Source organism: Chlamydotis macqueenii, chromosome 5, assembly GCF_036417535.1.
Source record: "Chlamydotis macqueenii isolate bChlMac1 chromosome 5, bChlMac1.mat, whole genome shotgun sequence".
Taxonomy (NCBI): domain Eukaryota; kingdom Metazoa; phylum Chordata; class Aves; order Otidiformes; family Otididae; genus Chlamydotis; species Chlamydotis macqueenii.
The window spans coordinates 5102226-5117574 of NC_141560.1; the positions used below are offsets into that span (position 1 = coordinate 5102226).

At 48.1% G+C, this 15349-nt stretch overlaps 1 protein-coding gene across 3 annotated transcripts in view; it reads right to left on the minus strand.

The window, feature by feature from the left end:
- Positions 1 to 7869: 7869 nt before the first annotated feature.
- Positions 7870 to 15349, minus strand: part of SLC35F4 (solute carrier family 35 member F4) — a 127599-nt gene continuing 120119 nt past the window's right edge. For all 3 annotated transcript variants that reach the window (XM_086748309.1, XM_086748308.1, XM_086748311.1), the window contains 4 exons: positions 11780 to 11905; positions 10845 to 11037; positions 9297 to 9386; positions 7870 to 8322 (listed from right to left, as the gene is read on the minus strand). In XM_086748309.1, the coding sequence (XP_086604435.1) occupies positions 8081 to 8322; positions 9297 to 9386; positions 10845 to 11037; positions 11780 to 11905 (651 nt within the window). In that variant the 3' untranslated portion in view covers positions 7870 to 8080. The remainder of the gene's footprint in view (positions 8323 to 9296; positions 9387 to 10844; positions 11038 to 11779; positions 11906 to 15349) is intronic.

A 15349-nucleotide genomic window follows, 5' to 3' on the forward strand; every position in this document is an offset into this window, starting at 1 on the left:
AGGGAGCACTCTGCCAGGGCTATGGCTGGCTCCTACGGACGTGCCCCTGCGTCCTTCCCAGCTCGGTTAAACATTGACCCGTCCCCAGCCATTCCGCTGCAGGGACGAGGGCTGGCTGCTGCTGACAAAGAAAGCAGCTCAGGGAGCCAGCGCCAAGCCCAGGGAAGCTTTGGTTTTTACCTGCAAGTGGTTTTCAACCACGGCACCACCTCAGCTGGCTGTTGGCTGACCCGCAGGTGTTTCTACAAGCAGCTTTTTTGCTAAATCTTCTTTTTTTTTTTTTTTTTTAGAAGAAAATTCAATCCTTGGAGCACCAGAAGGGTTAAAGCATCTCCCACCCTGCGTGGGAGAAGCAGACTGGGGACAGGGGCTGGCAGAGGAGCATCTTCCACCCTTGCTCCTGCCGGCCGCTGGCACTGATGAGGGAGAAAATGCAGCTTTAGCACAAACCCACCTGAAAACATCAGCCACAGTGAGTCACGTTCTGCAGTTTTGGAGCTGCTGCAGGATTTGGGCCAAACGCAGCAGGATTGGTGTGTAAAGGAAAGATCTGCAAGTCTGCATTTGATTCTTCAGTTCCATTCCCAAGGCATAGGAGGGGGTTCAGAGGGCAGAGTTTCGTCGGGGGTGTTGGAGTCATTCATTCATTTCCAAAGTGGAGTGGCTGGAAAAGATGTAGGAAGGATTATTTGTGCAATGAGATCACTATAGCAGGGTGGGGTTTTTTTGGCAGGAATAGGGTTGCAAGGGGAGGTTGGAGCATCTGTGGGCTCAGCTGTGAAACACATGGAAACCAGCAAACACTAAGAGTGTGAGGGGAGAGCCCAAAACGACGTCAGAGCCAGAGTTCATCGAGCAGCAGCTCATCCCACTGGGATTCCTGGAGCGATCCTCTATAGGTTTGGAGTGACTGGCGCCTCTTTCAGCTGTTCTCTTGGGAGAGGAATGCTGGGAGGAGACTCACACGGGGAGAAGAGGGTCATGGCAGAGCCAAGCATCTGGCACTCACGGCCGGTAGATCCATGGATGCCACTCGGCTCCCCTTGATGGAAATGGGGATGTTTTGAGCTGTAAAATGCCACCGGCCAGGAGTGGCACCTCCTAAAAGAAATTATTCACCCCTGGAGCAACCCAGATGGTTCATGTGTTCAGCTGCAAAGCACCGGCATAATTCGTGACTTTGCTTTACAACAGGTCACGCAGGGTGTGATGGAGCAGAGTAGTTTAGTCTGTATTTTTTTTTTCTTCTTTTCAAATGAACATACAAAATCAACACCCTGCTTCCCTCCTGAGTTTCTCAATGCTTAATGCCGATTTTTCCTTTTTTTTTTTTTTTTTTTTTCTTTCTTTCTTTTCCTGCCCCTGCTGAGAACAGGTCATTCCTGTTGAGCAGCTTGGGAAAACTGTGAATTAAATGCAGTGATGGATGAGTCAGAGCAGCGGAAAACCCACGTGGATGTTAAAGCTAGTGCACATCACGCTGTGTCCAGGTGTTTCACCCAGGTGGGATGCTGTGGTCCTGGCCCCATTAGAGTCCCTGCAGAGTCCTGCTGCTCCCCATCCCCCAAACCCTTGCTCTTGGCCAGGTTTCTTTCCAAGCCATGCAGGTGTCCCCACCTGCCATGCAGGATGGCAGCACGGCCTGTTGTACAGTTACTTGGGGAAGGGGATTGCAAAGGCACCAACGTGCCCAAGCTTCATGTTGCTCCAAGCACGTCATCTCTGGGTGGAGGGATGCTCCTCTTTGCATCTCAAGGTGATGCCGCGTCCTTCTGGCTGGTCCATGAGGGCCAGGTCCCACCTCCTCCATTGCGACACAGCTCTGTGGTAGGCGTGCGCACGGACGTTAGTCTGGCAGCGCTGCTCAGCACCTTGATGCTGCATCAGTTAAGGACTGGTATCTCTTAGAGCATCCCTCAAAAACTCAGTGTATGGGTACTTTGGAGCTGGGCTTTGACCTTCACATGCCTTGAATTTGTAAAGCAAGGAGGGCTAAGAGCAGCCAAGGGCAGCGGCTGTGGGTTTGGGGTCGGGGGAGGAAGGCAGGCTGCAAAAAGGTGCTGGCACAAACCAAGAGCAAGCTTGGGGTTGAACTGGGTCCTGAAAGGACCCACTGGTACTGGAAGAGGCTCCCAGGTACTGTTGCTTGCAACTGCTGTGCTAAAATCCCGCCTTTGTGCCTGGACTGCAGCCACACAGGGCGCGGGGTGGGCGCTGGCGGGGTTTGCCGGGTGAGCTGCGCATGTGCAGCGGTGGAGATGGCGGCTGTCAGCATCGTACCGAGCTGCTCCGCTTGAGAGCAAGCAGTGACAGCCCGTGCCTCGGCACAAACTGATCCTGCATTAACCCCCGTGCTGAAACCTGACTTAACCACCAGCTGCTGCGATGGGGGAAACGGATGGGCTGAGGGACGCCTGAGCTCCAGGCTGCCTTCATCACTGCTCATCCTTTCCCTTAACTGGGGGGGTATTTAACACAGCCTTTTACCTGTATTTAAAGCTCAGTTTGATTCCCAAGCGCTGTGCTGTAGAAATGTGGGGCTGGAAGGAGCTTTGGTCCCATACATTGCCATTAGGGACAGCGCATGATGAGAGAGGAAGAGGAGAGCTGGAAGTTCTTTATAACTTTCTCTCATTTCATTTATTGCCTGAAACCCTCCACCAAATTCAGCTGGAACCTGTACGTGACACTGATCTTGCCAGAATTGGATTTTTCCAGCAGATTTATTATAGTCCAGATGAAACCATTGACCCCTAGGCACTCTGATGCCCTTGTTTTAAGGAAGATACCAGGAAAAGCTCAAGGGTACAGCAATGCCATGACTTGGGGGCAGGCTATTTTCCCGCGGAGGAGCAGAGTTTCTTACATGGAGCAAAGGTGAGCCAAGGCAAGAATTCAGCACAGGACTCCAGTCTGATATCCAACTGCAACAGCAGCCTCTGCCTTACAATGTCTGCTTAAAAATGAGTTTTAAATTACAAAAAACATGGGCACAGGAGGAGATGGAAAGTGGGTGGCACTGATTTTTGTCAAAATAACGCCTGGACTTTATGCAAATCTCGTGTGAGTAAAGCAGGAGGAACCATAACGATGCAAATAGACCGGCTGTCTTTCGTTATGCTTGCAGCACGTTTAGCTAGCGATAGCACGAAAATAATCCAGCACCCTTTCACTGCCTGGGATACGCAGCGGTGCGACTAATAGATCCCGTTATTACACATCTGTAAAGTCAAGAAATACAGCTTGTTCCTCCCTCTGCTGCTTGTCGCTTGTATTTACAGGGGATGTTCGTCTTATCCCAGCCAAGGGCGAGGACATGGTGGTGCTGAGATAACATTGTCCACAGTGCTCGGTCGCTGAGCCCTCTGGAGAGGGTGCGTGTCGGCGGCGATGCTCAAGGCAGGTTATTCGCAGCACGTTTTGTTTTCCTTCCAGAGACCTGGGCCCTGGCGTGAAGGAGAAATCTGATAATGCAGCTGCTGGATCAAAACTGGCATTTTCCTTGGGGTGTGAGCGAGATGGTGCAACTGAAATGAAGCCCTCATGTTGCTGGATACGGTAGAGTGGCTCATCAGAGACGCCCACAGCAGAAGTAACCACCTCTGATCGTCACTTGATGGGTGTGATTATTGGTTTGCATTCCTCTGATGGATCATCAGCAGTATCATGCAAAATAGCCTGCATTTAGTGTCTGATTTCTTGGGTTTTATGGGTTTTCCCCAGTTGGAAGGCTGAACTGCGCTCTAGGAAAAAGTTACCTTCCTCGCTTGCTCCTCACAGCAGGGGCCGGGGGGGGGGAGCAGAGCGGTGGAAGAGGAGAAAGCCTTATAGAATTATAGAATATTTAGGGATGGAAGAGACCTCCAGGATCATCAAGTCCAACTGTCAACCCAACACCACCATGCCTACTAAACCATGTCCTGAAGTGCCACATCTACATGTTCTTTGAACACCTCCAGGTATAGTGACCCTACAACTTCTTGGGCAGCCTGTTCCAGTGCCTGACCACTCTTTCAGTAAAGAAGTGTTTCCTAATATCCAACCTAAACCTCCCTTGACACAACTTGAGGCCATTTCCTCTCGTCCTATCACTAGTTATTTGGGAGAAGGGACCAACACCTGCCTCTCTACACCCTCCTTTCAGGCAGTTGTAGAGACCAATGAGGTCTTCCTTCAGCCTCCTCTTCTCCAGACTAAACAATCCCAGTTTCCTCAGCTGCTCCTCATAAGACTTGTTCTCCAGACCCCTCACCAGCTTCGTTGCCCTTTTCTGGAAGCACTCCAGCAACTCAACGTCCTCCTTCTGCAGCCTCAGCTCAACACCCGCCATTGTTCATTGTACAGGCAGCAACGTGGGGGATGCTCGCTCCTAGGAGAAAGCTTGGCCTGGGTTAAGCTGTGTCTGTTAAGCCTGAGATGAGGCATAAGGTGGCTGCGGGGCTCAGAGCTAAATGACCATTCTTCCTGTAGAAATGCAAGGGTGACCGCTGGTCCCTGGGGATGGGACATGCACAGGGGCTGTTTGTAGGGAGCGACAGGCTGGCACAGTAACACGCTGTGCCTCTGGCCATGAAACATCTCAAGCAGGGGAAAAGTGACTCAAACACAGGGATTTCACATGATTTTCCCTGCTGAATACTCAGTGAGGTTCTTTGAAGGATCCAGTCCTAGGCCTGAAGATGCTGCCATGAGGCTGCTCGCCAAAATGTACTCATCAAAGCATGCTAAAAGGGAATATTTGTTTTTCCCATGTGTTCAGTTTGGCAGGAGCTAAAATCTCAGTAAAACCTATCTCTAAAACTCTCTATTAGTGTAAATTAATACATCAATCCCAAAATCGACTTGAGGTGATGCCCAAGCTGCTGTGTGCTATTTTCGCTCAGCTGTTATCGTCCCATCAGTATCTCCTGCCCAATATAACTCACTTTTTAAGAATATTTTTAATGTCTAGCTCCTTTTGAAAGCAGCAGATGAGGCTCTGAGCCCATCTTCTCAAATGCTAGGAGACTTTTAAAAGACCACACGTGTGTGTGTACCCAAACCTTCCACCTCTGGGTTTAGTGCAAAGGGAATCATTGGTTTCTGATAGCCCTAATTCTGCAGCTGTGTAACGGAAGAGCCCAAGTTTGGATTTTTAATTTTTTTTTTTTAATAGACACAAGTCTTTTATCAGCTCTGCTGGTCGCAAGGAACAGCCTTCCAGTACCTAAAGGGAGCCTACAAGAAAGCCGGAGAGGGACTTTTGACAAGGGCATATAGGGTGAGGGGTAACGGCTTTAAACTGGAAGAGGGTAGGTTTAGATCAGATGTAAGGAAGAAATTCTCTGTTATGAGAGCGGTGACGCACAGGAACAGGTTTCCTAGAGAGGCTGTGGATGCCCCATCCCTGGAAGTGTTCAAGGCCAGGTTGGACAGGGCTTTGAGCAATCTGGTGTACTGGAAGATGTCTCTGCCCAGGGCAGGGGAGTTGGAACTGGATGATCTTTAAGGTCCCTTCCAACCCAAACCGTTCTATGAGACAGTATCTCACTATCACTCTTGGTGTAAAACCCCAAAAATTAAAAAAAAAAGAAGAATCAGCAAATAGAAAAGAGTCAAATAAAAAGTTACTTTTGTTAATATCTACATGAATTGCTTTTTTTGCAGTACTATTAAGCCCTAATGGCCACTGGGACACGCCAGCTGCCTGCCACCTTCCACCTCTGCCCTGGGACCGGCGATGCCCCAGGGCACTTCTCCAAACCGTCCCTCGTGTGCCAGTGCAGAAGGGGGGGATTCATTAGGACGCGCCAGCCAGGACATGCTCGTGGAGGGGTGAGCTTGCAATTAACCCCCAAAATCACTGCTTTGTGCTGGGTCTGCTCTTGCTGTTATTTTAACAACACATGCACTTGTTGCTAGCATATATCTGGTATTATTACTAACAAACACTTCCTTTCCCTAATAATTTTATTTTTCTTTCTGTTAGAAGTACCATCAAAAAGCCCTGCTAGCTGCTAATCAAACTCAGAAATATTGGGCAGGCCGGTAGACCTCAGCAATCTACGAGACAACTCCAGTTGTTTCTGTTCTTCTTGAAAAGAAGAAAAAAATGAACAACAAAAAAAAAAGTAATATCTCACATGGTTGATCCTAGGAATGCTGTAACAGCCATCCTAAATTACACAGTGACAGGCTCAGGGAAGGCATGGGGTGGGTTTGTTTTGGCTTTTGAATTATTTTTCATGGTGGAGGTTAAGAAAAGCATTTGTTTGGCCCAAAGGAAAAGCTTTAGAAAATAAGGCACTGACATTTCCCAGGGGCACTGGCGATCCGGGGTGTTCAGTCTCTCATGAGAAGCTTGTTGGTCAGCTGGGAGTGCATTTTTTCTAGGAGAGGAAAAAAAAAAAAGAGGGAAATAAATAAAGCTATTTTGCTTTTACTAAAGGCACCAAAATCCAGCCCTACTGATGGAAGTTGGTGTTGGAAAGGGGCACAGCTCAGCATGGCTCCGGGAGGGATGCAGGGCCAGTGCTGGAGGCAGGGGGGCAAAACTACTGGGTAGTTTTACATTTAATTTGCAGCCACATGGTCACAGGCTGGAGAGACCATGGGTGTCATGAGTTGCGGGGGGGGGGTGTAGCTTCTTTAGCAAAGGCTGGGGTAAGGCGTGAAGCCAGTGTAGAAACAGTCCTAGAGTCAAGGGTATGATCATCATCAGCTCAATTACTCAGGTTGGGTGACTAGGCCTGGTAGAAATCCCACGTTTGAGGGAAGTCAGGGCTTGGAGTAGAGGGAGCAGCATATCTGGGGACAGTTCATGCATTTCGGGGGAGTTTGTGAGCACTAGCTGGCGCTGGCCTCAGACTGGTCGGCGTTTTGTGGGCCAGCAGGAGGGGAGAAGGTTGGTGTGAAGCCCAGCAAAGCCATAGTGTGACACCACAGCTGAAATGCTGGCTGTGCCCGTGCACGGCACCCCAAGTTAACCCCAAACTCCTCCTACAGCCCCTTGCCCGAACTTAAATCCTGACCACTGCTGGTTAACAAGGAGGAAAAAACCCAGCGCAGGCGGCACATAAGGGCTGTAGGCTTGTCGCTGACACCGCACAGGGTTTAATTTACAGTTTCTGCTCTGGTTTTTTTCTTTAACAGCACTGCAAGATAGTTGAGTCCTGTCCTTCAGGGCTTTGAGCAAGTAGAGGCCAATTGCTTCCTTGGTAAAGATGGAAACAAAATTGGTTTGAACTGGTTTCAATTGGCAACAGCTCACATAAACACACTGTTCTCCTACATTCAGAAAGAGCTTTCTCTCTTCCAACCAGCCTGGGAGGCAAGGTGCCTGCCCCTACCCTTGTACCTGCTGATGTCTCCTGGGTGTTGCGTGGGTGAGGACATCGGGACTGAGCCACGGGTTTCCACTGGCCGCAGGCACAATATGCAGCAGAGAGGAGATGAGCTTGCAGCACCAAATCTCTGGGCTAGCAGCACGAAATCTCTGGGCTAGCAGCACCGTAGCATGTCCAGGTTTTGTGCGAAGTAGCTTTCGTTACATATTTCACAACAGTGTGACTTAATGAAAAATTGATGTTTTGCATGTCACAAAATATTTCTTCTGGTAATGGTTCCTAACATCAATGTGAACATTGGCGTCCTTCAGAAATGAATTCTCAAAAATGCTGAGAGAGGTTTGAAATGGCTTTCCAAACCCACAACCTTACCGAAAGGTCACTTTATTTTGAAGGAAAGCTGATGTGTTCTATTTTGAGATCTAGCTGGAAATAACCAAGATTTGTATCCTTGAGAATGGCTCTACTTTTACCAACTTGAGATGAACGATGCAGACTTGATCCATATTTGAAACCCACCAGTTCAATACGACACAAGCTTAAATGTTTTTTATTACAAAACATTTTATTGTAGTTATTTACACCCGTTCCTTGATAAGTGTATAAATGTAAACATTTATTATAGATGTATTTCTCTTATCTTACAGTTCATCTCCAGTTCAGAGTAAATGTCATTTTTAAGCATACAAGGAGTGAGGAAATTTAAGCTATATTCACAGAATATACACCTGCGTGCAGTTGAAGTCCACCAGCCCCTAAGCTAGTGGTATAGACACTGTCCCGTTCGCTCTACTTCTGCTTCTCGTGTGTACGCTGGACTCTGTGATGTCGTCGGCATGATCCTCGCTTTTCTTCTCCTTCAAGCTGTTGATGAACCTCAGGGTTATTTCATCCCATTCCTCAGGGAGCAGCATCAGCAGAAACCCAATGCAAATGATGATGGTGGCTCCCAACCTCACCACGCTGAAGATCATTTTGTGCTTCAACAGATCCACAGCTGTGAAGAAGAAACAACAACGCTGTCAAAACTGCAGCGGGATGACCTACAGCACGAGAGGCACATCTCCGTAACCCGCGTGTTGCGCTCTGGCTGTGACGCTGGCCTCATCCCTCAATACTCTACCAGCTCCTTGAGCTCAGAGAACAGCTTTGATCTGGGAGTGTGATACTGGAAGTGCCGCACCTCCCCACTACCTTCATGCAGGCTCTGAAGAAGGACCAGTCTAGGCTCAAGGTTTCCATTTCTGCTCTGAGAAGGAACGTACTTTCTATGGTAACTCTTTATCTACGGCAGGTTGCATCAGCACGTTTCCTCAGGCTGCATGGATCAGTGACGGAGAGAGAGCAGCATGCAGGTCAGGAAGCTGGAGTCGATGTCTCCAGGACCAGCCTCCCAACTCCACAACCAGCAACAACAGCACATCTGAGACCTTCAGCAGCCTCTTGCACATACCGACTGTTTTGCAGCTCTGACCTGCTCCCCCCTAAAAACAGATGTTTCTCTGAAAACATACTCAGATGGAGTGGGGAGGTTAATGGGGCGGAGGAGGAGATGGGAAGAGCAGAGATGAGGCTGTTTAAGGAGACAGGACTCCAGAGTAAACTTCCTCGTAAACACCCTGCCATGCTGCTGCATGGCATAGCGCTGAGCCGCCGCAGCAGCACGCTGACCCTGCACGTCTCAGCAGCAACCAGTTTTGTGCTGCTGGCTGGGGATCAGCCTGCCCTCTCCTCTGCGTGGTATGGGGACAGCCCATCACTCCCAGAAAGAGGAGGCAAGACAAAAAAAAAAAAAAAAAGGCTTTCACCAACTGAAACACCCACCATCACCAGGAGCATCTGTGGAAGCCAAAGGAGCCTGAATCGCTTTTGAAATAAGTGGCAATGGATTTTTTGACTAGACAACAAACTGCTTCTGCTGCCTGCACATCTGCATGTTTATCTTTGCACCAACAGCCACAGCACTCGTACCTGCATTTCCAGGGACGCTGAGCACTGTGCCGATGGAGATCAGAATGGGGTATGTGAGCACAACGCCAACATTAACCAGAATGTTGAAAGCTGGGGAAAGAAACAGAGAAAATTATACGTTGCTCACTAGAGTGAGACTTTTCTCCTCCACCTTGACCCTACAAATCTCATATATGCTGAGTATGCACACCACAATGATGTCGTTGTCACAAAACGATTGATTTTTATTTTTTTCATATATGAATACGAAATGAGGAGAAGTGCTGCACAGGGGAAGAGAGGGAGGACTGTAGATCCACTCACAAACTGCAATACCAAGGTTATCACACTCCCATTTCACAGCTTTGGCCAAGCTTTAATCAGGTACCAGCACCACAGTTTTGCTGCCATGAAGACATAATTTCTCCCCTACCAGAAGGATGGTGACCCCAGCTTCCCCTCGCGGCTGAGGCTCTGTTGTTCTTGTCTTAGCAGGACATTTCACTGCAGAAAGGCCCCACATCCCTCTAGATGGACCACACACCAGAGGTGACAGCAGCAAGGAACTCATACTCTAAAGGACACTAAACGCAATTAGTCGATGAAGTTCACTGCAGGTTTTAATTTACGTGTTCTGGGTGGGTTTCTTTTGTTTTTTTTTTTTTTTACATGACCACATTCCCAGCCAGCTCCCATTTCCTTGAGAGAAAGAAAGCGAATCGCAAAAACTTCCATTTCATGTTATTCTCTTGGGTGCTGCTGCAAGGGAGGCATCAGGCTCTGCCAGCTCTCACAGCCAGAGGCTGGCGCTGCGACCTCAAGTCCTCCCTGATCACCCACCACGCAGTCTTCTCCTGGTGAGGAGCCCTCTACGCGAAAGGAGCAGGTTTGTCTGCTCCACAGGGTTCTTCCCACGTGGTAGCTCTCTAGGTGGTAAATTATCCCTAATTTTTGTCCCGTAGGTGCTCACAGAGCAGCTGCAATTCAGGTTGACACCTAGAGGATAGCAGTTGAGGTTCTGAGAGAGGGAGCTTCGTGGAAGAGCGGAGGGGAGGTGAAGACCGCAGGCAATGAAACAGCACCAGCCTTTGCAGGAGAACACAGAGGCTGTGCGAGCTCTGCCCAGAGCCCCGCGGCACCCACAGAAAGGTGCCCCGGCGCTGCGGGTCCCCACGTCACTGCACACGCACCCCGCAGAGCATGCCAGGAGCGACCGGGTGCACGCTGCCCTTTGAAATTGGATTTATAGTGACCACGTTGTGCCAGAGCCAGGGAAATACCAGCGAAACTACGGCAGGAAGGCAAAGATGGAAAGTGGACAATTACTATGACTGCTTCACGTTTATTCTTTGCTACTAATATTAGCATTAAGGCTTCTTATGAAAAAACATGAAGCATTTCTCAATGAGAACCTGTTTGCACTGGGATCAGATTTAATCTCTGCGAGAGCTCTGCTGCTCAAGGGGGCAGGAGGGGGGGGATTGTTTGCCCCGATGCTAATTTTGTATTGGGGCGGGAGGGGGGGAGGGAGAAGAACTAAAAAAATGAGTAAATTTTGTTATCACGTACCTAACCAGAGGCCGGCTACTCCACACAGGTAACCCCACGGCACAGCAGAGAAGGGGGACCAGTACTCCACTTTTGTAAAATACAGTATGATGGGGGTAACTGAGATGAAAATTAAATTGAAGAAGCCCAGGGTAGAAACAAAATGAGCTGCTTCCCCGAAGTTTGCACTTCCAAGAAACATTTTGAACAACACCTGCAAAGGAGAGGAGAGAAGAGGGTTTTAGATGTCATACCTGTAGTGAGAAGCAAAGTCCTTCTGCACAGAGTCCTTCACTTCCCTGCAGAGAGTGGGGCACGGGACGGAGTGCCACAGCCTGGCCCTTCTTACAGAACTTCTGCAAGGGGAACTTTGTTCTGATTTCTGCATTTTCCTGAATTTTAGCCCAACCTGTTTCTAACTCAGACACATCCCTGCCCTCTTCATCCCTCACCTTCAAGAGCAGCCACTACTTTTGCAGCGCATTGCCCGCGCCAGGCACGCACAGGGGCTCCAGGCCCAGCACGAGCGTAGAATACGCAAGAGAGCTGCAGTGCAGAGCCAGGACGAGCCGTCCGTCCCTGCTCAGGGGAAGCAGCACTCCCCGCGTTCAGGCTCTCCTCCCTGTATCCCGTGGCAAGCCCCTTCGGAATAAGTGTCGATAAACTGCAGTGGCAGGAAATGATTAAAACATGATCCTGAACTCCTTGCAGCACAGCGATGAAGATTTCATTAAAGGCTCATAAAGCAAAGTCATCCTGAATATTTAGCAGCTAACAACTAATTATCCTCAAAGTAGATTTCCTGATATGGTGACATTGCCTGGTCATAATATGAATGATGCAGGAGGGATGAATAAAATAAAATATTTATTTTATAGCGATTCGCTTTGTACTCATGCATTTTTAACATCCAATGTCAAAGACTAGAAGAATACCAATAAACAGTGATGACCTACCTTATACAATGCAGATGTCGAGGCTGATCCAACAGCATACGCTACCCCGATAATTGAATCGCCCTGGAAACCATCTGCATACGCCATCATTACGATCCCTGTGATTGCCATTATTGCTGCAACTATCTGCACAGAGAAAGCACAGCAATGTAAAGCTCAGCACCATTTCACTACGCGGGAAGAGATTATCGCTGCGTGGGGTTTTAATGAGCGTCACTAGCTACTTTCTCTGACTTGAAGCCTTCTTGCTTTCCCTTCAGTAAGGAAAATTACATACGGTTGGGAAAGATGTAAAACATAATGAATGTTTATGCACTGATAGTGATACAGATCTATAGCATTGCAAATTCTCCTGGGACCTACTGACAGAACACCCATCATTAAGTGTTTTATAAGCTAAACATCCACTTTGGAGGTAAGACGCCAAGATCAAGAGATTTCAAGATGTTATGCTCTACTCTATAAGAGAAATATTTAGCAATGCCACCGATTTGACTTGAAATGCAAACATTTCGATGGCCAACCCTCCTGGACATGAGTCCAGGAGAACAACCCCTGTGTTGTGGAACACCAGTGTACCACTGGGAGCTCTTCCAGGCTGCTCCAGGTGTGCATGGAATTTCCTAACAGCCCTGCAAGCTTTCTTGGACAGACGTGATCAGATTTCTTTACGAAGCCTTTACCTTTGCACTTAGGTTTTTGGCCTCATTTGGAAATCCTAGACAGAGCTTCTAAGGAGCCTCAAAGAAAAAGAACAGAAATTGTGAACTACACCATATCTGAAATCCTGAGTCTCGACTCCAAGGACTTTAAGGAAGCAGTAGGGATCCCAATATGTTTTATTCTTTGCAAAACTACTCCTGTCTAATTAGTTGCCCTCAGCTATGGAGTCTGAATTTCAAAAACACTGAATACCTAGCATCCATGGAAAATCACAGCCCCACCTCTGAAAGACAATGGTTTTAATTGAGATTTTTTTTAAAATTAGTATTACATGAAACATTTTATCATTATAAAAAGACCTGTTCGTGTTCTAGAGCTGGGTGTAGAGCAAAAGACGCACAAACGTAGATACCCAAAGCCCCCTGTTACAGAATCAGCTGCAAGATTTAAGGTTCAGACCCTGTTTTCTATTCCCAGATATCCACTGAACCACACAGCTCCCCCCATTCACAGAAAGGAAGAAACTCATGTGGTTCACCTCGACAGCATCGACCTCTACAAACACTGCTGCAATGAATGGCTCCCGAACTCAGCTGCTGAGCCAGGCTGGACTTTTTACCTTCTCGCTCCTGCAGCTCTGGTACAACTCGTGAGCCAATACCAACGTGAGGTGGACACTTGCTTCCTGGAAAAGCCTCATTAAACTTCATTTAGGAAATATTTACTGCTAGACAAAGCTAAGCGTCACATCACAGACTTTAAAGGCACCTTGATCAAATCATATGTCCTTTTGCAGAAAGTCTGACTTTCAGACCTCCCACAGTTTTACCAAGAATCCCAGAAACCCCACTGATACTCATTCCAAGCAGATGTGAGCCAGACTGAGGTGACAAGCACAAAAATCCCACAAAACCATTTCAGCAGAGCCAGTCAGGAGAGCAAAACCATGTTTCCAGGGACACATGTCTGACTCAGGTAAAGGTGTCCACACATGGTGGACAATAGGGAACCAAGAATCAACTTCCAGGGTGGAGCCAATCTCCGAGACTACAGGTAAAAATCTTACTGCTCCTAAATCCCATAGGTATCTAGGCCAACATCTTCACTGGGGAACTCTTCTCCTGGGTGCAGCTTTAAGTCCTTCGGTCCCACTGCGAGCCCTACGATACCAACAACTGAGGCACACAGGTGCCCACATCGCATTGCAATCGCAGCGCCGAAGGCAGAGTCACAAACCACAGCGCATGGCTATATCCCACCTTACTCCTATTTCAAACATCCAAGCTCCAAGATACAATTCAAAGCTGCCTAGCTGTCACCTAACCTGAAGATACCGCTGATATCTCCAAATTCGCCATGAAATGGCACTTGAAGTCCAGGTCCCTCAACAAGAAGGGCTGGAGTCACATACGCGCTCATGGTCTCCCAATGGTTTGATGAGATCTGGAAGGGCTTTAGTGAGAAGGCACTAGATGACCTCCCTCCACTCCTTCCCAGAATAACACATCTCAGCAGTCAGGCCATCCCAGGAGGAGGGCTTGAGTTCCTTTATCCTTCCAGAGGAGGGACATAGATCCAAGACTGTCCTCACTGGACTTATGGCTCTCATCGGTGAGCTGCTGAGGACCTTGCATTTTCCAGTGCGTAAAGGGGAATCTGGCCTTCACTCCTTAAGTGAGCTGGGGTGCTGGAAGACATCACCCTCTGCTGTTCACCCTGCTGAAAAGCCAGGGTACATCTGGCACAGAACTCACACACCATCCCCAAGATGCAGCAATGCTTATTTTGATCCCTGAGCTTACACCTACCCAAGGACCTGTGAGCAAAACAAAGTTAAATTCTCTTCGAAAAATGAGTTTCAGTCCTGTTCAGGGGAAGCGATCCCTACAGAGCTTCTCCCTCCTACCTTTGGTTTAGCGAGTCGTTCGTTAGCAATACAATTGTGTAACACTGCTGTTCTCCTTACAGCTTATCCTAGGATATAAATATCATAAAAGTCCAGCCTTGAAGCAACGCAGAGCTACACTCAGGGCCTCTCAGACACCAGCACGGCACCTCCTACCAGGTTCCAGAAGTCCCTCCACTGCCTGGCTGGTTTCATCTCAGGCTGCACTGCACATCTTGCCTTGCACATCAACTCAGACACAGCATTTCAGCTGCCAGCTGGAATCTTTCAGCTGTAATATTTCAAGCAATGCCTCCCACAAGGCAAAACAGACGTCCAGCGTAGTTATCCCCTTCCTCAAAGGGAAAAGACCAAGATTTAACTCTTAGTGGACTCACTGCTGAGACCCAGCGAGTGAGTCCTTTCCTTGTATTAGTGGGAAGCAGTAGATTTATCATCCCCAACAGAAGACTCTTCCTATTGGGAAAAACATCTTCCCAGTAGTAGTAGTAGTTTGACTACACCAAACTCAGAGAGCCAGTTTCCTAATTTAATCAAATATTTAGAAAGCCAGGTGCTTTTTTTTTTTTTTTTCCTGAAACAACTGAAATGATGGACACACATGGAGCACCATCTCAAGAGATGTTAGATAAATAAGACCTGACACTGGAAAACAGTGAGAACATTACTTAAGTTTCATCTCCAAAGCTCTTCCTGCAGATGATACACCACTGAACTAGCGCAGCTGGCCTCTGCCTAGCGATTGTCGCGTGTTTGCTTTAGAAACCTGAGCGCTCATCCTGCAAGCTTCTGTAAGCTGACAAGAAGCAGTAAGGTCACAGTCAAGCAAAGCTGGTTGCTGTAGCTGACAGCTCGTTAAACAAGGCTTTTAATTAACAGAAGAGGGAAGTAACTTTCTTTTGGAGCCTCCCAGATAAGGAATGAAATGATCCAGTCTCTTTTTTTTTTTTTTCCCCCTGGAAGAAAGTAAGACCAACCAACATTTTACTCAGGAGCATTTA